The sequence below is a fragment of the Onychomys torridus genome, chromosome 14, assembly GCF_903995425.1.
Source record: "Onychomys torridus chromosome 14, mOncTor1.1, whole genome shotgun sequence".
NCBI classification, from domain to species: domain Eukaryota; kingdom Metazoa; phylum Chordata; class Mammalia; order Rodentia; family Cricetidae; genus Onychomys; species Onychomys torridus.
Window position 1 is genome coordinate 46830840 of NC_050456.1, and position 25065 is coordinate 46855904.

The 25065-nt window shown below is 37.2% G+C and overlaps 1 protein-coding gene across 21 annotated transcripts in view; it reads left to right on the forward strand.

Annotated features, from left to right (window-relative positions):
• The first annotated feature begins 280 nt into the window (after window positions 1-280).
• The window catches only part of Gphn (gephyrin), a 396859-nt gene continuing 372074 nt past the window's right edge, over window positions 281-25065 (forward strand). For 13 of the 21 annotated variants that reach the window (XM_036205514.1, XM_036205512.1, XM_036205515.1 and 10 more), the window contains exon 1: window positions 368-524. In XM_036205514.1, coding sequence (XP_036061407.1) covers window positions 461-524 — 64 coding nt within the window. In that variant the 5' untranslated portion in view covers window positions 368-460. Of the gene's footprint in view, window positions 525-25065 lie in introns of all 21 variants that reach the window. The other 8 variants (XM_036205519.1, XM_036205528.1, XM_036205521.1 and 5 more) reach the window with 3 other exon arrangements.

The window sequence follows — 25065 nt, forward strand, 5'->3', positions numbered from 1 at the left end:
CTCACTCCGCAGAGCCTCCGGGTCTCGCCGGCCGGGCCCCCGCCGCCGCCGCCGCCGCCTCCTCCGCGTGCGCTCTCGCTCAGCCAGGCAGCCAGGCAGCCAGGCAAGCAGGCAGGCAGGGCCCGCCGCTTCTCCCACCCCGCCGGGGCTCGCTCCTGCCCCTCCGGCCTCGGGGTCGCGCGGCCCGACTCCGCCCCCCTCCGCGGACCCGCGCATTCCTGGCGCGGCCTCCTCCTCCTCCCGCCCCCCCTCCCGCTCCAGCCTCTCCCCCCCCCCCCCACCACCACCCCGCCACCCCGCCCGCCCCACGCAGGCCACCGGGCGCTCGGCCCCCTCCTTCCCGCGCGCCTCTCCGCGCTCCCCGCTCTCGCGCTCTCCGAGGCGAGCGCGCTCCCGGCCCGCGCGCTCCGGGCTCCGGCTTCTCCCGGCTCCTGTCAGTGCGGTGACTGCGCTGGGAAACATGGCGACCGAGGGAATGATCCTCACCAACCACGACCATCAAATCCGTGTCGGAGTCCTCACAGGTAAGCCCGGGGGAGGGAGCAGGTCCGGGGGTTCGGGGGTGGGGGGAGAGGGCCCCGCCACGGCCGCTGTCCTGTCCTCGACTTGCCGGCCGTTCCTCGCCTGGGGTGGTGCTTCCCTGCGGCCTCGGGAAGAGGGGCAGGCTGAGGAGGGGGAACCGGGCGGTGGGGTGTGTGTGTGTGTGTGTGTGTGTGTGTGTGTGTGTGTGTCGGGGGGTGTATTTTACAACCGCGGAGAGCTGCTGGGGAGTCGGGTGTCCCCGGGGGAGCCGGGGCAGGCCCCAGGGGTGTCAGGCCCCCAGAGCCCTGGCCGCCAAAGTCTCTGGACCCCCCGGGGGACCGAGGGGCCGGTGCGGCGGGCGCTGCGGGGCTCCGCGCTGCCGGTGCGGGCGGCGGGATCCCGGCTCCGCAGTCTGAAGCATGCTGCTCGGGGTTGGCCGGGCGCCTCCTCCACTAAAGCTCTTCCGAGAGAGAGAGAGAGAGAGGGGGGAATCCCATCTCCACCCCCTTTGGCTCCCCTCCCCCCCACCACCCAGCGGCCCCGTGGCACCTGCCCGACACGACTCCCGGCTTCGGCAGGGGAAACTCTGCTCCCTCCGCCTCTGCTGCCCCTTGGCAGGCGGGGTGTCCCCCTCAGCAGCCGGTGGGACACTCCTCGCCTGCCCCCCGGGAGCCAGGTGATAGGCTCTAGTCCGGGACCCCGGAAAGTGCCTGCCTTCTGCTCTTCCCAGCCCAGGGCCCTCTCGCTTCTGTCTGCCTCTTTTCCTTAGCCAGGACCGGCTGCTTGCCGTGGCCGGGAAATCCAGCCCCCCCCCCCCTTTTTTATTTCTTAAGAAGGAAGGATTCCCCCAGTCGTCGGGCTCTGTTCTCTCCCTCCCTTTTGGGACCCTTCCCCCGCCCAATCCCCACGCCCCGGGAGATGGTCCTGAGACTGGTGAAGAGCCGCGCACTTTTCTCGGGTCGCGTTTCCCTCCCTCGCAGAAAGTCGTGTGTGCTTTGCATGTCTGATTCCATTGCGTTGTATTTGGGAGATATCCCTGAGTTTGGAGATCGGCAGTTGCTGCAGGGCATGACTTCCAAGATGAACAGCAAGCCTATTCGGAGGGGTTTCGGCTGTGGTTCTGTGGTTGGCATGGTTTAAGTGTAATTGAATGAAGAAGCGGGGGTTAAAGAATTCTATTTGGAGGCTGAGGCTTAGTTTGGAGTAAAGGAAATCCAAGACTTAGTGGTGTGATTTCGGAAAAAGAAGCAATCCTAGCGTCTATCCTACTTCATTTAAATTTTTTTTCTTCTTGTCGGATTCTGACAGGTTGAGATGATGCTCGGGAAGGAACTAAATGGAATGCAACTTGCTTTTATTATTGGGTAGAAACAAATCTTTGATTCTGCTAGCAGATACCGACTACAATGCTTAATTTAGCCCCTGACTTTTACGAAAAGAGGATACCCACTGCTCCGGTTTCCCCTTTTTAGTAGCTGGATATCCTTTCCATGATACCTTTGCAGATGTTAGAGCAGTTTATTGAATTTTCCTGAGTCAAAGCCTCTGGAGTAAAGAAACTAATCTAAATCAGTTGCAGAGAAGGACATGCCGCCCCCCCCCCATCAGAATATGCAGATAGCATGCATCTTTTCCTGCTGCAACTGTTTCCTTGTATGAAAACTCAGTTGTAGCTCACAATTCTTAGAGTTGATCGTGTTGACTTCAAAAGAATCTGACTGTGTGATGTAAAGGTGCATACCTTTTACTAACCGTCAACTTTTAATGTTGGCCGTGCTTTAAAAATTAAGTCGAGTGAAAGTGAAATTTTAGAGAAACCAAAATATGTCCGCTGTCTGTGGAAACTGAAAGGCCCTAGATGTCTAAAAGTTAAGCTGAAGGGTTTATTTTTAAAGAGCATGCTTTGTTTATTGACTCTTACCCTGTATTTTATTTAATTATCTTAATTCAGTCAAATGATGGTGCATAGGTGTTGCGCAGAGAGCTTTGAAAGATACAACCCTTGTCTAACCATGCTCTGATAGGAATAACATTGATAAGTAAACAGTTTCAAGGATGCATCATTATTGTATAAAAGTTTTCTAAATACATTGCCTATAAATTTGGGTCGCAAATGCTAAGGGGATTCTGTGTTCAAATTGATTAGCAGAAAATGTGACTACCTGAAGGAAAAATTTAGTGCATTTAATAGGGTCAAGAAGAAACTGGCATTTTAAAGGGGAGTTGAAAGTCAGTGGCAGCAACCTTATAAATAAATATGTGATTGAAGATGAGGCTCTCGAGCGGAATAAAAATGCAGCATAAAGGCCTTGAAAAGCCCAGGTGGAAGAGGTAGGTGGCATAATGTCAAGGAGAGAAGAGAAGGTTGGCAATGGTGTTAAAGACAATTTAGAGGAGCTATCTCCTGAGACTGGGGTACAGCAGCTGGGGAGGGGAAAAGTCCAAGGCCAGCCACAAGGGTGTAGCTGAAGAGTGAGAAGAAGCTGCAGATTCAGATGAAGGGGCAACAGGACAGAAAGGTTTGATGGTAAAATGGACATTTGAATCAGAACTAACTAGGGGTTCTTCTTGAAGAGTTGTTGATATAAATACAGCTATTACTTGCTATGATAGAGCCTAAAAGCATGGAGAAAAATCAGTAGAAATAGCACTAGGCACCAATCTGAATAGTTGCTATTATTACAACTTAATTCTATGGGTTGACATTTCTTGGGATCTTGAACATTGGGAAAAACAATCCTCCAAAAGTAAAGCTATGTCGTTCAAATTCATGGATTTTAGAACAATTTTACTATAAATGATTCTTTCCTGAGTTCTAGAGTAAATTGAAAGGCTAAACTTGAAACTGTGATTCTTTCAAGTTCTAATTTCTGACTCTTTTTTTCTTCTTCTTTAGACAAGGCTGTGTAGCCCAAGCTGGCTTTAAACTCATTGTCCTGCTTTGTTTCTTATCGAAATTGCTGGATTACAGGTGTGCAGTCACATCCAGCTGGTTTGTGGGTTTCTTTTCTGTTGGGGGGTGGGGAACAGTTTGAGACAAGATTTCTCTGTGTAGCCCTGGCCATCCTGGATCTCACTCTGCAGACCAGGATGGCCTCGAACTAAGAGACCTGCTTGCCTCTACCTCCAGAGTGCAAAGATTAAAGGTGTGCTCTACCATCGATGGGCAGTTTGTGACTTTCTTAAAGGTAGAAGGAATGTTTTACGAAAATGCCTTGGTGATGGACATGATGGTGTATGTCCATAACCTCAGCAATGGGCAGGCTGAGGCAAAAGAAGGATCTCAATTTCAAGGCTGGAGTAGGGGGAAAAAGTCTCTTTGCAAATTCACAATAGTAATTTTAAGTGTTTTATCTAAATCTGTTTACAAAGGTGGTGGGAAATGTGGAATGTGGTCTGCCTCTATAAACATTTTACAGTGTGTCTGAATAATACTGTATTATCACTTCTAAAGTTTTTAATTGCCTTCTTTATGACGTTGTTGCTGATTGCAAGACAGTATTTGTTCTCTGAAACTCTCCATTTCCTGGATGTTTTTCTGATCTTCATTTTAGTTATGAATTTAACAAATACGGTACAGTCTGGGCAGCTTATCGTATGAATTAACTTTCTTGGAATTATAAAAGAAAGGGAAATGTTTAACAATGGCATTCCTTTTTTGCTTGACTATCTTGAATCACAAAGCTTGTGATAAAGTAATATTGTTATTTCAGTTACACTGTCTATTCATCAGGAAAATAACTAGATTGTACATCTTTAAATTTTATTTATTTGTGTGTGTGTGTGTGTGTGTGTGTGTGTGTGTGTGTGTGTGTGTTGTAATGGAGCACGTGTGAAGGTCAGAGGGCAGCTTTCAAAAGTCAGTTCTCTTCTTCTACCACGTGAGTCTTGGGGATCAAACTCAGCTGCCAGGCTTGGCAGAAGCAACTTTACCCACTGAGTCCTCTCCAGCCCTGTATTGAAACGTTTTCTGTTGAAGATTATGTACCTCTAAGAATCAGTATATCACTTGTCATTATCTGGTATAGATTTGTAGGGAAGGAAAATTATATAGTCTTGGTGACCTAAGTCTAGTATCTAATGTTTCTTTTTCTAATGTTCTCTAATTGTGTTACTTTTTATAGCAGAGACTAGTGATAATTTGATAATGATTAATGCAAGACAGGTGAACAAATACCTTCTACCACAAAACTAGAGAACAGATGTAGGGCAGTTGTAGAATCTTTTTTAACATCTTTAGTAGTATTTATACTTGGAGTCGGTCTTAGCAACTACATAGCAGACAATATATTTTATATGAGTCATGTTTCACCTCCTTTTTCCTGTTTGGAAAGAAGCTGTTCATCAAGGCAGTAAGTAGTTTTATTACTTTAAAATCTCCATAACAATATTGCCAGAGAAATAATGCATGCATACAACAATGGAGGGTCATAGAGATTATGCTCCGGTGTGGATTCAGTCTTAGTAGGTAAGTGCATGCATACAACAATGGAGAGTCATGGAGATTATGCTCCAGTGTGATTCAGTATCTTAGTGGGTAACACTGATAATGTTTGGTGACCAAGATACTTAAAGATAATAATTCATTACCTTAATTTTCACTAAAAGTAATGCATGTTAGGAAAAGATGAACCTTTTTTTTTTTTTTGTAAGGGCTTTTTAAAATTTTTATTTTTTATGATGGAACCTTGTTGTATGACCTAGGTTAGTCTTGAACTTGAGATTTCTTGCCTCTTCACCGAATGTTATGATTATAGATGTGTATAATCACACTTGGCTAGGAAAGGCATTTTTTGCCCTAATAATTATATACTTCTATATTAAGTTGTAGATTTGAAATCACTAGGAGATATTTGAACAAAATAAGAGTATAGTAGGTATTAAAAGCTAGAACACAAAGATATTACAGTTACATGACCATTTAGCATTTCAGTCATTCAGAAATAGTTGTTCAGAATATCAGAACACTAAATTTTCACCTGAGAAGATGCTACTCTTCAATTCTGGAGTTGTCCAAACATTTATTTTTCTAAGCCATACAATATTCTTTTCCTTTTTCTTTTTCTTTGTTTTTCTTTTTCATTTTTGTCATTCTGGAGATTGAACTCAGGAGGCCTTTTGTATTCTAGGCAAGTACTACCACTGAGTTGCATTTCCAGCTGTATTATTTCCTGAAAGCCCTTTACTGTTAATAATACATAAATGAATCTTTATTTTAAAAATAATGTTATTAAGTAGGCAAGTCAGTATTGAAAATAAAACCTGAATTCTACCTAAGGAATTGTGTATTCCGGCAATGTTACCTTTTTGTGGGGTAGAGTTAGAGTTAAAAGAAGTCTACATCTCGACTGTGTTGTTTCATGAATTCATGGATGTAAGCAATATATTAGAGAAAATTGGTGATTTCTTCAAAGTAGGAGAAAGCTGTTGGCCTTTCATTACCTAACCAAGGATCAATTTGAACTTCTGATCCTACTGCTTCAGCCTCCCCAGTGACAGGATTATAGGCATGTGTTACTATGCCCAATTTTATCTGGCGCTACAATTAAACCCAGGGCTCTGTGCAGACTAGCCAAGCACTCTACCAATAACATCTCATCCCAGCTTCCAGTTTAACTACTTCTTTATCTTTTCCTCCCTCCCTTTTTCTTTCTTTCTCCCCTCCCTCCCTCCCTCCCTCCCTCCCTCCCTCCTTCCCTTCCTAGTGGAGAATCAACAGTATGCTACCAGGGAAGAAGTGACGAATAAGAGTCTGTTTTTACTCTTACTGGTGATAGATTGTGAAATAAGTTGAACAGGGTACTTTTTTGGATGTCAGTTAAGTAGATAAAATATATACTTTGCTTCTGTAAATAGGATTGAAGAACAATGAAGTATATTTGGAATTTGAGGTGTTAAAAAAGAAATCTTGGAAAAAGAAAAGCAGTGCAATCCACAAAAGTTTTCTTCCTTTGGGTCTGGGCAGAGAAGAAAATACCAAGGAAAAAGAAAAGATTACTTTATCTGCTTAGATGTATGCTTATTAAAGCAATTTTTGAGTGATCTCAAAAAATAAATGTTTAAAATGGAGTAGAGATTTAATAAATTAATATGCTAACTTGTGTTTAATTGATTAAATAGAACTTCTTGAAATTTTCATAATTTAACTCCAATAACTTTCACAATAGCTTACCAGTATTTATATGTTCTGAAAGAGAGGGATTAAATCTATTGTACTTAAGAAAATTTCTACTCTGAAAAAGGAGTTAGAAGAGGAGATTACCATCATTTGTCTTTTTGGGTACATGACATTGATCAAGGAATAATCTGACTCTTAAAGCATCTAAGCTGCAGGAACAAACTATTTTTGCAGTATCAATTTTACTTCAGCATTTGTAAATTAAATTACTATTAAGGTAAGCATAAGTAAATCAAGTGTAGAATATGGAATATGCATGCCACTCAGAAAATTCAAAGAAATTTAAAGTGAACACATCCTATTCCTAGTCTGTATTTTAAAATAATATTTTATTTTTATTTTGTGTATGTGTGCGCTTGTGCCTGCTTGTGTGTGTACTATATATACAGTTGCTCAGGGAGGGCAGAAGAGGGCTTTGGATCCTTTGGAGCTAAAGTTACAGGCAGTTGAATCTATCTGATATGGGTGCTGGAAACTGAACCTTGGGTCCTCTGAAAGAGCAGCAAGTGTTTTTAGCTGCTGAGCCATCTTTTCCAGCTCCAATTCTGAGATTTTTTTTTTTAAGTCCTTTTCTGCTGTTAGGATACTTTAATAAAAAACATTAAAGAGCATTGTGTCGTAAAATGTTGGAGGACTCACATTTTCCCCTTTGCCTGGCTAAGTTTTATACCCTTAAACACATTAAATTCTTTCTCTTAGTGTTTCTCACCATTGTAGTGGAAGATTATTCTGTAAGATCACGGAGGCTCTCAAGACAATATTTCTGTCCTTTAGAGAAATATAGGATATTAGATTTAATTTTCCTGTCCTTACAGTTATGGATGGAAGATAGATTATACACAAAAATGCAAGAAAGTAAGAAAAGACGGGTTAAAAATGTATGAGATTTTTCTGTAATTACGAACTAAAGAAAAGTTTAGATTAAAAAGTCTAAACTAAAAGACTGGAGATTTTTGTGGCATTAATAGTAGTTTTCATCTTACACTTAGCTTTAGACTCAACTTAAACCTCATTTCTTTAATAAAATCTTTCCTAGAAATTATCCTCTTTAGTTATGTGTTTCTTATTTTTCTATGGGGAAACAGTCTTATAAAAAATGTCTGTGTCCTGCAATCATATGTATTTGAGAGGCTTCCTGGTGTAACTTTTTAATAAAGAGAAAGGACACTGGAGCCAGACAGACTTGGGTTCACACTGAGGTAGTTTGAATGAGACTGGCCCTACAGACTCCTATGTTTGGACACTTGGTCCCCAGTGGGAGAAGCTGTTTGAGAAAGGTGAAGGTTTATGACCTCACTGAAGGAGGTATGTTACCCGGGCCAGGCTTTGAAGTTTCAAAAGACTTGGGCCAATTCCCAGTGTATCTCTTTTGCCTCTGCTTATGGAACAAGGTGTGAGCTCTCATCTGTTCCGGCTATCGTGTCTTGTTCTGCCATAATAGTTGGACCTTTTTGTGGGGACCACCAGCCCACAAATAATGACATGCAGACTTATTATTAATTATAGAAGCTGGATCTTAGTTAGGCTTATTTTTAGCTAGTTCTTATAACTTAAATTAACCCGTATTTTAAAATCTGTGTTCTTCCACATTGCTCATTACCTCATCTCCATACTGCCCATCCTGCTTCCTCTGTGTCTCCACCTTTCTTCTTCCCAGAGTTCTCTCTCTCTGCTTGGAAGTCTCACCTATACTTTCCTGCCTAGCTATTGGCCATTCAGCTTTTTATTACACCAATCACAGCAACACATCTTCACACAGTGCACAAATATCCCACATGTCATCATGGACTCTAATTCCCTGAAACCATAAGCCCAGATAAATGCTTCCTTTTATAAGTTTTCTTGGTCATTGTGTTTTATAGCAACATTAGAAATGCCCACTAATACATATACCCTTTATTTTGGGAAGTTATTTAATCTCTCTGAATTGTTTCCTTCTCAAGAATTATGCCGGTAATACATTTCTTCTTCATTATAAACTTTTAAGAGTGGAGATAATGCATGTGAAAATATCTAGCTTGTATATCTAATTCCCTCCCTTTTCATTTTATGTTGTTTTTTAGTAGTTTTCTAGCAGTTTTGTGTGTATACATATTATTATTAGAACTAAGTTTTAAAACACTTCCAACTGGTGTTTGCATTTGTCATTTCTTTTGGGCCTTGTTTTATTATCTACTAATGAAATACTTGAATAGGAAGTCATTAAAGTTTAAAAAGTAGGCGCTGTGAAATGTATCCACTACCTTAGAAAGCAGCCACCCAGCAACATTAGATGAAGCAGGACTTGACTGACAGTGCAGATAGGTGGAGTCCAGTTTTTAAAAGTTTTGTATTTCTTGTAGTCAAGATACAATATAATGTTGTGCTTTGTATCAAATCTTCAGGTAGTGCTTTAATTGATGACCATAGTTTGCATGATGATTATTTTAGATGAATGAAATTTGATGTCTTCATAAAAACTAAAAATTTGATGGGGCTGAAGAGATGATTCAAAAGTTAAGGGGTGCTCAATACTCTTACAGAGGACCTGGGTTTGGTTCCCAGTATCCATGTCAGGTGGCTCACAACCACCTGTAACGCCAGCTCTGAGGATTTGATGATTTCTAGCCTCTGTGGGCACATGACATATACAAACACATACACATTCATGAAAAATAATATTTTTTAAAAATACCTTAAAAATCTGAAACTATAGGTAAAAACTTTAAATTCTGTTAGTTTAAAAGTTAATTCTCTCAGCAAAACAACACTGACATGCATCACAAGTTATGCCGCTTCTGTCAATTATTAAAGACATTTGAGCCAGATTTTTACTTTTGTGTCCTTGGGTTTAAATATATGTAATTATACTAACTGTGTAGGATTAGTATGAGAAACAAATGAAATGGTTTATTCAAGAATTACTAAAATATCAGACCCTCTGTTAAGTAAGGAATATGGTAGTAACTAAGAAACAGTCTTGCCCTTGGAGTTTATATTCCAACAGTGATTGAGAACATTTATGGTTTATTTACACTGCCTTGTAGGGAATACAGTGCTGCTATATTTTACTTTTTATGTGGATGACTTAAGTATAACTCCAGAGCTTGACCTTTCACATTTAGCAATTTTTAGGTTTCTGTACCTTTCCTGCTAGGATAAAAGCTTGATCGTGAGTTTTTGCTGAATAAGGTTTAAAAGATATTTATTGGGCACGTATATGCTATGTTTATGTTAAGTGCTTTGGATATGTTATTTAGTCTTTACAACTTCAAAGGTACCATCTTATCCCTTTCACACTGCCTGCAGAGTAGGGAGGTTAAGTAACTTAGAGTTATACTAGTGCAGGCACAGGTGTGACCATATTCTGAATATTTGTTACTGTGGACTACAATAGTATGAATCTATAATATATTAGCTTTTCAGTGATGGCTTTTACATACTTGATCATCCCTTCTTAGATCCTAACCTATTATATCCTTGGGAAGTATTAAAATTCCTTGCTAAGAATTATATATGAAATTACATAGACTTGACGTGAAGGTCTAAAAAATAAACATTTTTCCTTTGAGTTTAGAGAATCAGAAGACGAGTATCAGTATATTAAGTGGTTTTCTTTATACTTGAAGATTTCAGGACTATGGTTAGTTATTGTCAGTATCAGCCTGATAATAGGAATGTGAAGAAAAACATAAAAACTTGCTAATAGAAAGTTAATTCAATCTGAGTGCTTAGTAGAAATTAAACTTTAAAACTTACTATCTTTTTTTGTTAATATTAAGAAAAAAGTCATTTAAATGATTTTTAGAATCTATTCAGGTAAGAATAATTGATTGTCTTGGAAATAAGAACTTGAATACAGAAAATACTATTTTCTAAGTATCAACAGATGAAACATTTCAATGGTATGAGCCCCTTCTCCATCTACTTAAAAGTTGGTGCTGAATATTTTTGTTCTAATGGAAACTTTAAAAACTGTGTGTTCAGAAATTAATATCACATTGTACAAGTTATATTTGAATTAGTTAAATTGCAAGTAGGAAGCTCCTCAACTCTTGTCATGCTCTTAGTGTAAAGCAACCTATTACAGTATCTTTATGTATAAAAATGTAATAATAGCATGGTAACATATGAAATTAAACATCCTGGCCTTACTCCTATAGTCTCTCTAGTGCTGCTACTTTAAATTGTGTTTTTGTCTATTCTTTACGTATTTGAGTTTGTGTACATGCAATCAGTATAGTACACGAAAGCTTACATATCAGCGCACAAGTAGCCATAATTAACACCTATGTATAATAATTTCATATGTTATCATGCTATTACTACATTTTTATACATAAAGATACTGTAATAGGTTGTTTTACACTAAGAGAATGACAAGAATTGAGGAGCTTCCTACTTGCAATAGACTTATACAATAGTATTTTAAGAGAAAGTATTAGTTTTCAAAACTAAAAAATTATATATTGCACTTAAAACTCCTTTTCCCCCTTATGACAGAGTTTTTAGATTGACTGTCTCTTTGAGATAGGGCATACATTCTCCAGTTTCCTTTCTCATTTAGCCTATTTATATCTCTTGAGCCTGATAAACATTTGGATTTGTGATCCTTACTCTGTACTTCCTTTTCCTCTTTCCTCTTTTATAGCATCTTTGGGCATCTTTTCCTATTAGTGAAAATAATAGTAGTTAACTTCAATGGGAGCTTACCAAATAGAAAATACCTTCTAGAGCCTGTTACAGAGCCTACTATTTAATACTATCACTGCTTTACACCCAAAGCAGATGTAATGAGAGTGATTAAACTGACTTGTGTAAGTTACTCTGATAAGAAACCAAACTGCAAGTTGAATCATATCGTCTATCACGAGAGTGTGATTGCTTGCCAACTATATTATATTCCCTCTTGGCCTCTTGATTTCATGTAGATCTTGATTTCATGTAGATCTTTAAAGATGTTCATATAGAGCCTTCTTTTTAATGGCTCTATGGTATTATATCATAGGCTGTGCTTTATTTAATCAGTACTCAACTGGTGATCATTGAGGTTTCTTTAAAAATCTTTCACTGTGATGAATATAGATGTTTCTATTACATATTTATTATTACATGATTTCAGTTTTTATAATATAAAATTAGAAATTTTAGCTTAAGAATATAATAATTTTAAACTTTTCATAGTATTACCAACTTGCCTTCTAAACTGGTCATACTAATAAATAGTCTCACCTTTATTGATTGTTAGCTTTTAAATATTTAGAAGTTCTTTTAAGGTATTTTTCTTGAATTTTATTGGTAGATTAGAATGTTTTATTGCTAATGAAAAATACTGAACTTAAAGATACCTTTGGTGAAAGGGAACACAATTTAAATAACCACAGAGCTTAGGATAGGTGCTGACTTTAAGTACTCAAGTCAAGTGATCTTTGAATTACTCTAATCATGGGAGCTTATTTTTCATTTCATGTTCTATTTTTGAGTATGTTATAGGTTATCTTTGTTACATTCAAAGTTGACAAGAAAGGTGCAATTTGAGAGGTTATAGTAATGGACAATTTCAAGTTTTCATTTTCCTAACCAGAGAGTCCAAAGGAAAATTTTCTTTCTCATATTTTAACATGTAATACTGGGACACTTCTTCATTGGCTTATGTCCATTTTGGGGTCTGTGGTTGCTAGAGTTGAGGACCCTGGTTGGTCCCAGGTCTGTGTCATATGTGTATCCTTGACAGAGAGATATTAAGCATGTATGTTTACCACATGGAGAGGTGTGTCATTCTGCTCAGGCTGTATTAACAGTATACATTAGACTGGATAATTTTTAAGCAATGGGAACTAATTTTGTATAGTTCTGGAGTATGGGAAATTGAGCACAAATATGAAGTTGGTAGGTAGATGTGGTGTCTGATGAAGACTTGTTCTGTATGAGTAGAGTCTTATATGTATGCCCTTCCATGACTTTCCACAACTCTTGGAGGGTTACTAATCCCATTCTTGAGTACAGAGAACCTATACTTACCAAAGATTTCACTTCTTAACTATGTCACCTTGAGGGTTACATTTCAGCGTATGAATTTGAGGGGGCAAATGTATACAGATCATAGTAGGCCATACACTACAATGGAAGTTTTCAGAAGGTATTTTTACTTCTCGAAGGTGAATGTATGCTGAACAGCTCTTTAACTAGAGGTTCCCAGAGTTCTTGCTGCCGCTGCTTCTCCTCCTCTTCCTCTTCTTCACTAAAACCAGTTTATTATATTTGCCCCATTTCTCTTTTTTTCTGTGAACATGCTCAGTTAAGTTAGGGTATGATAATTTAGTAATGAATCTAAAGCCCTCTGATATAAAGGGTGTTTTATTTATATATTGATAGCACTCACAATGATTGACTTCCACTTTTTCATACTCAGGGTAAGAGTGGTTATCTAAGGACATAATGGAAAAGTAATATACGTGTAAGTAAGATTTTTAAATCAGCCCCTTTATGTTGTTTTATTTTGAGTTTACAATATGCTATAGATCTTTAGTCTTTTTTCCCCCTCTATAAATATTACTTTCCTGTCTATTTTTTAAAAGTTGTTCTTTAAAAACCTGAGAGATACTATGATGAGTATGGTTAAAAATCAAATAAATTTGGAATATGCTGCATAGTGTATCCATCTTTTTGGAGATTCATAGTATGGTAAAGCATATTAACATATTGAAGATGTGAGTGATGAATACTTATAGATTCTCTTAATTTTTATTTAGTCTAGTGTATCCCAAACATTTGAAAACAATAATTTTTCAAGTACACTATGATTCTGTTCAATGCCTTTTTAGGAAGAATTGCCTTTCCCCTGCAAATGATCTTTTGGAAGCCTGCATAACAACTCTAGATTTGTCCTTTAATATTTTTGCTGTAGAAATGGAGGTTTTCCATAATAATCTCTACTGTGAAAATTATTTACCTTGGATTTACATTTAAAATATACTTTCCAAAATCACCTCTCATTAAAATTGTTTTAGATTTATTATTTTATGTACGTTAATGTTTTGCCCACATGTATGTGTGTGTGCCATATGCAAGCCTGGTGCTGCAGAGGTCAGAAGAAGAAGATCCCTTGAGACTGGAGTTACAGACAGTTGTGAGCCACCATGTCGGACCAAGGAATTGAACATAGGTCCTTTGTAAGAGCAACAAGTGTTCTTAACCACTGAACAAATTCTCCAGTCCTACCTCTCATTCTAAAGTCTTTCATATAAACATGTTAACTGGATATTTTCTTATTTTAGTTTTCATTTTTGTTTATTTCCTTGCTTTTGAGATTGGATCTTATTCTGTAGTCTAGGTTGACCCAAAATTCAAGCCCAGACTGGCCTCAAACTCACAGCAGTTTTCTTATGTCAGCTTCCTGAGTACTGGGATTAAATGTGAGACATCATACTCTTTTCACAGGAAGTCTAATAAAGCAAAGCCTGGAAACTGACCATTGTTGCTTCTGTTATATTATATGGGTGTGATGGTCGACTTGGAAGTAATTATAATCACCATGGAAACATAGGGATTTTTGATATGTATACTAGACTTAAAGTAATGTATGAGGAATTCTTTGTGATGTTCACTAAAACTGATTAAGGCTTGTGAAGAAAGCTGCCTATATATGTGAGTATTTGAATATTTTAGTTATGGAGGACTAAGAATGAGAGGCAAGAAAGTGTTTTAAGAGTTTTACATTTAATATCAATGGTATGTTAGTACAAAGTAGGAAAGTAATAGCAAAATAAAACTATGTTGATGACTGTTGATTTATAGCAGAATATTTTTTAATTGGTAGTTGAAAATAATAAGAATAAGAAGCTATATCTTGAACTGTATTAGTTTGAAGCTGAATAAAAAATGACTTACCATAAGAAAAAATAGTATCTATAAAAGATGAGATGTTTTCATAATATGTCAAGTGCAAAAGAGAATAAAATTTAGAACATTGCCAAAGATACTTTTGTAGAAAAGTTTGGTGATCATTAACAGAGGTTAATATGGGACTTGGATTTACCAATTTTCTTTTGCAAATGGGTTTGTGATATATTAATTTAAAATTGTCAATTATGCATCATCATAAAACATTCATCATTCTGATTCTTACTGCCACTTGAAAGTGGGTCATGTATAATACATGATAGACTCATAGATGAATAATGGAGATTTCCCACTTATATAATAGAAACTTTTAAGCAGCAGTATATTCAATTTTATCATTCTATTATTTTTCTGACCACGAGTAATGTATTACTCTGACTCCAGTTACATTTGTTAGCAAATACTCCAACTCAGCTTAAGTTTGAGAAGTTGATTGTAAAGATTGTAAAGGGAACCCAGGAATCCTGTCTCTGCTTCCCCTGGGATTATAAGTATGTGCCATCACACCTGGCAACTTTTTTCCTGGATCCAAATGTATATATATTTCAATCCCAGATTTTTCTTGCTAGGCAAGAACTTCAGTCTGAGTTGTTACCCAGTCCCCTACAATTGGTATACATTGTAAGATTTTTGTTTTTGTTTTCTTTGTTTTGTTTGAGACAGGTTCTTGTTTCATGGCCTAGGCTTGACCTCTAACTAAAATCCTCTTGTTTCAGCCTCCCCAATGCAAGAATTGCAGGTATGCATCATTATGTCTGGCACTTGAGTAAGTTTTGTATTAAAACATTTGCCAAATACTGAATGATAGAATTTGCCAGGTTTTTTTTTTTTTTTTTTCCCTGCAAAATGCTAGATATTGGAGTTTTTAGGCTTTGTGGGCTATAACATTTTTGTCACAGATACTTAACTTGCCCTTGTAGAGGGAAAGCAGACATAGGCAAGATGGAAGCCAGTGAGTGTGATTGTCCTCCAGTAAAATTTCATTTATAAAAAACAATTGGCAGGCCAGCATTAGCTTAGTGGCTATAGTTTTCTATTTTCCTCTCAAGTTATAGTATATATTAGGAAAATTGAACTATATTAGTTATAATTTACATTTCAAAATTCTACAAAACTTTATTTAAAATTTCAATTCAATAGTTCTTATATTTCTGTAAATTAACTTGTGCTTTTACTACAAGTGCTGTTGCTTAGTGTTCTAGTATGGGTATGGTCACTTGGAGGTCTAACTGGGACTTTTGGTTTGGCTCTTCTACATATGGGTTTCTATGTGGCTGTTGATTGATTAGTCTCATGGTGTGACAGCTGATTTCCAAGAAGGCCTGAAATGGCACGGCTTTACTTCTGTTATTTTGTTGGTCAAATTTCACGTAGGCTCAATCCGTAATCATTGTAGGAAGAGATTGTACAGGCGTGTGAATAAATACCTATAGGGCACATGGCTAATTAATGAGGGCATCAAATTAAGTGATTGCTTTTATTGCAAGTAACAATTCTAATTGACTACCTTTAGTAAAAGAGAACACTCATTTAAAATTAGGTTTCTTTATCACAAAATGCAAATAGAGAATGAGGCCCTAGAAGTATTAGACCTAGGGCTGAAGGTCCATCTTTGCTATATGCTGTAAGCTTCATTTTCTATCACCATAGAGCTGTCCTTTTCACATTGGAAAGAACAGTGCCATTAACATTTCTCTAATTACTTATGCCTTATTATTTGAGCTGTTCAGAGGACTGACTTTATTTCAGTGTGTTTCTAAAGATTTTGAGGAAAAATTCTGATTCTCCTAGGTCAGTCATTGTAGAATTATATTGTACCAACGACAGGGACAAATTGCTGAGTAAGTTAGTAACAAGATGATGACTGGATGATTGGCCCTAAATAGTCTGCTTGCATCCTCTCTAGTTATGTATTTATTAACATAACATAATTTAATAAGTAATTTCTCCATTACAGACCTAATTTGCTTCTTTATTCAACTGTCAGAAGGACTGTGTTTGGCTTATTATCTTGAACATTGATTTGCTCTCTGTTTTGAGTTAGGACACTGTCAGTCTCTAGAATCTCACTTTACTGCTATTAACATACAATCAGATGGGAAGGTGATCTTAGATGCTGTTGCCCATTGATTTCTAGGGTTGTTTTGGCTGATCTAGCTGCCTGACTATCTTCTTCCTTTGGAAAGAGCTTACATGGGAACAAGTACTGTAAATACAGAATGAAATAAGAGCTATAACAGGAGTACAAGCAACATGCTGTGGGTGCAGAGGAAGGAACAATTAAGTTTGACTGAATGGCTGTAGGAGGTATGACATTTTAAAGAAGGTAATGTTTGAGCAAGGCCTGGAAGAATGAATAACTCATCCTTAGAAAAGAAAGGAAAAGATAATCTAGTTGTCAGATTTCATTGCTGCTGAAGGGGTGGCACCAGAGTGTCTAGGCTAAAGTAGATGAACTTAAATATAGATTTAAGGAACTAGGGATAAATAGCAGCAGGCAGTTATGTGATTTTAACTTTCTCAAATTAGAATTATAAGAAGTAATGCAGTTTTGCTACATTTAAGCCTTAGGTGACTATATAGTAGTTTGAAATTTGAGAATCCAAGTTTTAATTCAACAGTTCTTTTTGGAGACAGAGTTTTGAACTAAGAAAGTACTTTGAGGATTTTACATATACTAATCCAATCTTGTAGGTAAAGAAACTAAGATGGAGCTAAATCGAGTAATTAATATTACACATCTTGTTATCTTTAGGTGTTGCTCATCTCTCAAAGGTTAACGTGCTGTAAATTTGGTCATTAGTAGAAAATTGAAAAGTGGTGAGATTTCTAAGTGTTGGGTCCTAGTGTTGAAGATTGAATCCTGGCTGTTTTGTGAAAGGAATAGTGTTGGTCCTGCAAGTAGATTGGGTATCACAACAGTGGCTCAGCTCTTGCTTCTCTACTTTCCCTTCTCCTTCCCTTTCCATATTTTTCATATTAATTTGTGTGAGTGAGGGAAGTAGAGATTTCTTTGACATTAATTTATAGGAATAGTGTGAGTTAGACATCAGGTATTTTTGCTTGTTTTTTGTTTGTTTGTTTGTTTGTTTGTTTTGGTTTTTTGAGACACGGTTTCTCTGTGTAGCTTTGGAGCCTTTCCTAGAACTTACTCTGTAGCTCAGGCTGGCCTTGAACTCACAGAGATCCGCCTGCCTCTCTCTCTGGAATGCTGAGGTTAAAGGGGTGCACTACCATCACCTGGCTGACATCAGATATTTTTTTTTAAATGTGGATATTTAGTTCGTCTAGCACCATTTTCTTATTTTAAACAAGGAAAATTGTTCTTTCCCTCCTAGATTATATAGCATACCTTGATATAAACCAGGTGCATCTGTTATCTACTCCTTCTAGTGTATATATTCTTTTTCATTTGTTTATTTGCCCGTCTTTGGACCTATACTCTGTGTGTGTGTGGGAGTGTATACACACCCACCTGCACATGCACTTGTGTATGCATGATGTGTGTGCTTATGGGTGCCCATGCCACAGCATATGTGTGGATATCAGAGGCCAACATTGTGGAGTTGCTTCTCTTCTTCCAGTTTTAAGTGGGTTCCGAGGATCAGTTTCAGGTCACTAGTCTTATCTTTAATTACTGAGCCATCTTGCTGGTCCCTAACTTGCCTACTTTTAATAGTAAATAATTTATAGATTCTTTAATATTTTCTGTGCATATGAGAACTATTTGGAAATGACCAGTGTGTTCTTTTTCAGTATTTATAATTATTTATTTGTTTTTCAAGACTTTCAGAACAGTGTTTAAAAAAAATAATGATAGTCTTATTTTTGAGCCCAGGAGAACAAAGTTTAACATTTTTTAAAAATTATTATTATATTTGTGTTTTAATTCTACACATCAGCCATGGGTTCCCCTGTCCTCCCTGCTCCCACTCCCACCCCCACCTTCCCCCCATCCCCTCCCCTCCATTCCCATCTCCTCCAGGGACAAGACTCCCCTGGGGATTCATTTAAACCTGGTGGATTCAGTACAGGCAGGTCCAGTCCCCTCTTTCCAGGCTGAGCAAAGTGTCCCTGTGTAAGCTCAAGGTTCCAAACAGCCAGCTCATGCACTAAGGACAGGTCCCGGTCCCACAGCCTGGAAGCCTCCCAAACAGTTCAAGCTATTCAGTTGTCTCACTTATCCAGAGGGCCTGATCCAGCTGGGGGCTCCACAGCCTTTAGTTCATAATTCTTGTGCTTCCATTCATTTGGCTATTTGTCCCTGTGCTTTTTCCAATCTTGGGCTCAACAATTCACACTCTTACAGTCCCTCCTCTTTCTTGACAATTGGACACCTGGAGCTCCACCTGGGGCCTGGCTGAGGATCTCTGCATCCACTTCCATCAGTTATTGGATGAGAGTTCCAGCACGACAGTTAGGGTGTTTAGCCATCTGATCACCAGACTAGGTCAGATCAGGCTTTCTCTCGACCATTGCCAGCAGTCTACAAAGGATGTATCATTGTGGATTTCTGGGGCCCTCTCGAGCACTCTGCCTCTTCCTGTTCTCATGTGATCTTCATTTATCATGGTCTGTTATTCCTTGTTCTCCCTTTCTGTTCTTGATCCAGCTGGGATCTCCTGCTCCCCTAAGCTTTCTTTCCCTCAAACCTTGCCCTTCATTACTCCCACTGTCGTCCAGGTTGTTCATGTAGATCTCATCCATTTCTCTGTCATTGGGTGATCCCTGTGTCTTTCTAGGGTCCCGTTTTCTAGGTAGTCTCCCTGGAGTTGTGTAGCAGTCTAGTCATCTTTGTTTTACATCTAGTATCCTCCTATGAGTGAGTACATACCATGTTTGTCCTTCTGAGTCTGGGTTACCTCACTCAGGATGATTTTTTCTAGATCCATCCATTTGCCTGCAAACCTCATGATGTCATTGTTTTTCTCTTCTGAGTAGTACTCCATTGTGTATATGTACCATATTTTCTTTATCCATTCTTCAGTTGAAGGGCATCTAGGTTGTTTCCAGGTTCTGGCTATTACAAACAATGCTGATATGAACATAGCTGAGCAAATGCCCTTGTGGTATGATTGAGCATTCCTTGGGTATATGCCCAAGAGTGCTACAGCTGGGTCTTGGGGGAGATGGATTCCCAATTTTCTAAGGAAGCGCCATATTGATTTCCAGAGTGGCTGTACAAGCTTGCATTCCCACCAGCAGTGGAGGAGAGTTCCCCTTGCTCCACATCCTCTCCAGCATAAGCTGCCTTCTGTGTTTTTGATCTTAGCCACTCTGACAGGTGTAAGGTGGTATCTCAGAGTCGTTTTGATTTGCATTTCCTGGATAATTAGGGATGTTGAGCAATTCCTATTTGAACTTCCTCTGTTGAGAATTCTCTGTTTAGTTCTATAGCCCATTTCTTAATTGGACTGTTGGGTATTTTGATGTCTGATTTCTTGAGTTATTTATATATTCTGGATATCAAGATACTAACAGAAGGAATGCTGGAAATAGAAAATCTGAGTAAACAAACAGGAACTTCAGATGCAAGTATAACCAACAGAATGCAAGAGGTGGAAGAGAGGATCTCTGGTGTTGAAGATACGTTAGAAGAAGTAGATTCATCAGTCAAAGAAAACACTAAAACCAACAAAGTCATGACCCAAAATGTCCAAGAAATTTGGGACACCATGAAAAGACCAAACCTACGAATAATAGGGATAGAGGAAGGAGAAGAATACCAACTCAAAGGCACATAAAATATATTTAACAAGATCATAGAAGAAAACTTTCCCAACTTAAAGAAGGAAATGCCTATGAAGATACAAGAAGCCTATAGAACACCAAACAGACTAGACCCCCCCAAAAAAGTCCCCTTGCCACATAATAATTAAACAACTAAACGTACAGAATAAAGAAAGAATATTAAGGGCAGCAAAGGAAAAAGGCCAAGTGACTTATAAAGGCAAACCCATCAGAATAACACCCGATTTCTCAATGGAGACTTTGAAAGCCAGAAGGACCTGGACAGATATAATGCAGACACTAAGTTTAACATTTTTATTATGAATAAACCATTAAGATTATGATGTTAGCTACAGGTTTTTGCCAGTGTTCTTTATCAGATTAAAGAAATTCTTACCTGTTTCTGCTATTCTGAGAATTTTCAAAATCATGAATGGCTGTTAAATTTTATCAAGTGATTTTTTTCTACTTCTATCATGATAAGCTACATTGTTTTTGTTCTTAAGTCTGTAATGTGATGAATTACGCTGATTGATTTTCAATGCTGGACCAATTTTATATTTCCAAGAAAAGACTTATTTGAGTTAAATTTGTTGACATTTTGCTTAGTTTTTTACATCTGTTCGTGAGAAATATTGACGTGTGGTTCTTCTTTCTAGTAATTTTTTAAAATCAGATTTTGGAATCAGGGTTTGTTGGCCCTCTAAAGAAAATTGGAAAATCTTTTTCTCATTTTTATTGTTTTTTTTAAAAGATTGATACATTACATGTATACATAAAAATATTGTTTATTCTGCATTTGTCGATGTTAGTGGTCTGTGTCAATAAGGTTGATTGCTTACTTATGTCACTCAAATTATTAAATGATTGTTAAAGTCATTATCTATGATTGTAGATTTATCTGTTTTTTCTTAAAACTTTATGTATTTTGAAACTCTGATTAGATTTACATAGATTATTGTAACTTACAGTTGAAATTATATTTTTGCCATTGTGAAATGACCTTTATTTCTAATACTACTTGTTTTGAAGTTTATTTCTATTAATACAAACTATAACTTTTCATCAGTATTTTCATGCTATACTTATATAAAGTATATAATTATTATATATAAAATATATCAGAAATAATAAGAAAAAAATTATACTTATTTCAACTCATCTGTATTTTGTATATAAGGTATATCTCCTGAAAATATAGTGGCAGTTGCCTTTAAATGCCAGCACTTAGGAGGCAGAGCCAGGCGGATCTTTGTGAATTCAAGGCCAGCCTGGTTTATAGAGTGAGATCTAGGACAGGCACCAAAAAAACTACACAGAGAAACCCTGTCTCTGTGTAGTGTCTCAAAAACAAAGCATTCCCCCTCCCCCAAAAAAACCCTTTGTGTTTTATTTGCAATGTTTATTCTATTTACATTTAATGTAATTACTGATATAATCTGTTAACTCACTGTTTATTTTTATCCCATTTGTCCTTAAAAATTCCTTTTTTCCTTTTTTTTTTTAACTTTCAGGTTCTAAGTTTCATTTTCTATATTAGTTTTTCAATTTATATTCTTCTACAGGTATAATGTTTAAGAATTTTATATACTTTAATAAACAGTCTTGATTTGTTAGTGCATCTTAAACCAAGGCTCTTAAACTTCATTTATTAACTCCTGCCATTTGTGTACTTGTGTGTGGGTATGTGTGTTCAGATTCCCATGGAGGCTAGAAGACCATACGTAGATGGAGTTACAGGTCATTGATAGCCATCTGATGTGGGTGCTAGGAAGTGAAATTTTGTACTCTATAAGATTAGGAAGTACTTCTAACCAGTGAGTCATCTCTCTAGCCATACTTTTTAAGAATATATCTATATCTATATCTATATCTATATCTGTATCTGTATATGTATATGTATATGTGTATATATATATATATTTATATTTATATTTATATATGTCTGTCTGTGTGTCTGTCATCCACCCAGTTTTCTTGTAATGCTAGAAACAATGTGGATATTAATCATAAAAGTTTTTTTTTTTTGGCAAAACCATCAGTATTTTTTATGTTAGCCACATATATATGACTATTATAGTGTTCTTCATTCATTTTTTTAAACAGTTATTTTCTGTCATCTGGGTTTTTTTTTTAGCCCTATAAAATTAATTTAATTTATTTTTCTGGAAGTGTCAGTGTGTTAGAGGCAAATATTCTCAGTTTGTGTGTATTTGAAAATATTTTATTTTCTTTTTAAAGGGAAAAACCTGGTGCATAATTCTGGGTTGGCAATTTTGATTCTGTCAGCACATCAGATATTGAATTCCTACTTCCCACTGTCATAGTTTCTTTCGACAAATTAGTCATTAGATCTGTTGTTGATCCTTTAAAGAAGTATATACATTTTGGTTGCTTTTAAGATTTTTTGTTTTGTTTTGAGTTTATAATGGGTTTACTATGTGGTGCTTAAGCCTGATTTTCTTTGGACTTATTCTCTTGGGTATTTGCTAGTTTGGTGTTTTCCATAGACTTTCAATTTTTTTGTATCTTTAAATTTTACTTTTATTTCAGTTTCTCTATTCAGTCAATAATGTTAGATGTTTAACTATCACATATGTCTCTGTTTCTTTCTGTTTTTTTCTATTTGTGATTCAGTTGAATACATTCTCCTCTTTAAACTTACTAATTTTGTCTTATGTTGTGCTAGCCTAATATAACTATTTCAAACATTTAATATTAATCAATGCAGATATTCATGTAGCTGAGGATTGCATCAAATTCATCATGTAGCCCAGACAGACCTTGAACTTCTGATCTTCCTGTTTTAGCCTCCCAAGTTCTGCAGTTAACAGGTGTCAGCCACCATATTAGCAAGTTTAGTTTTAACACTTTTATTTTCAGTTCTTGAAAGTCTCTAATTCTTTTAAAATCAGTTTCTCCTTTAACTACCACCATCCTTTCATAAATTTTATCTACTTTTTCTATTTTTATTGGCATGTTAATATTTGCTAATTTAAACCTCTACCCCAAATTCTATGTAATTTCTGACTTTCCTCTGTTTTCTGCTTTTGGTCTTGATTTTAAGTCACACTTGTTTCTTCACATATGTTATAATTTTTAATTTTATACTAAACATTATCTGTAATTAAACTATATGATTGAGCTGACAATGATATTTTTACTAAGATGAATCACCTTTCAACTGTTTGTCCAGATGGGTGAAAGTAACATTGCCCCTTCAGGGTAGTTACTAATTATGCTGGATTTTATTAGGGTCATTGGATTGCAGTTTAAGCCAGCATTAGTCTATCTCTGGCTGCTTTCTTTGTCTCTGCTAGGTCTTTTGATTGAAAACCTGCCATATTTCTTCTCTACAGTCCAGAAAGATGGTGAGAGTTTCCTTTCTGATCTTTGGAAATTTTGAGATAAGCCCTTTGATCTCGTGCTCAAACTGTCTTATATTCAGGCAAATGTTTAAGAGCCACCACCTGTCTGTTTATGGCTAGGTCCTTTTTTTTTTTCCTCCTAAGAAATAGGATACTAAGGGAGACATCTCTCTGCCTTGTCTTTCAGTCTGGAAACAGTCTTGCACCCTCCAGCATTACTCAGAATTCAGAAAACATTTCTCTTAGCCTTACATTGGACTACTGTGCTAAAAAGCTGCTCCATTGCATTCTATTGTCACCAGTAGAGTCCATCTGCCCCAGACAGCCTTAATACTCACTCTATCCTAGAATCTTCTAACTCTCCTAAGAAAGAAAATGGTGGGTTATTGTTACCTAGAAAAAGGCTCTTGTTTCTCTAGAACTCTTAGTTCATCCATGGTATGTTACTTTGATTCTGATGTCTTAAAAATGTGAAAGAAACTCATTTTTCCGTAGTTGCTGTCAAGGTGTTTGTAATTACTATTCTTAAAGATTAAAGCAGTGAAATCTATTTTTCTGATTATGAAATAATACATATCATATTAACTTTTGCCCAATTTTGCTGTATAACAAGTGACCTCAATATTTCAGCAGCTTGCAACAATAGCTTATTCTCTTCTTGCTACATGCTAACAGAAAGTTGGCATCGGCTCTCCTATTGCTCCACATATCTTCTAATTCTGAGATCCAGGCTGGAGAACAACTCCTATTTGGGCCATGCTGTTCTTGTAACAGAGGAGGAAAAGAAGAAAATTGGCAGACTTATGCAGTAGCTCTTAAAACTTCTGTTTGGATATTTGTTTTTATGTTACTGGCCAAAGCAAACCAGAGGTAAGGCCAAAGTCAATAGGGCAAAGATGTTTACTTGTACAGAAATACTCTAAGTTAACTTAAGAACTGGTAGAAGTTATTATCCCTCTAAAGGAAGGTGGATTGAATATTTACAAATTATAATAAAATCTACCAGCTCAGTTATTTCTACTTAATATATTTTTAATGGTTACCCATTAAAATGGGTTAACCAGACTTACTGACAGGATGAAAATGCCCACTAAGAGGATTCAACTATCAATAATATGCAGAAATCTTTTTCTGTTCAGAACATTTATTATAGGATCAAAGTTTCAAGAAGGAGCCTCATCTGTAGGGTAAAATGTATATAATTCTGTACATATTAGGAGAAGACAAGACAGTATTTTATGTGAGTTTGGAAGTTGACATATGAATAAAAATCAAATTTATAAGGCAGCTTGGTGATGCTACCATACACAAAAGGGTTTGAATGAGGCACATCTGGATTTGGATTCTGTTTCATTTGTATCACTCAAAATCTGGGTTTGGGCAGTG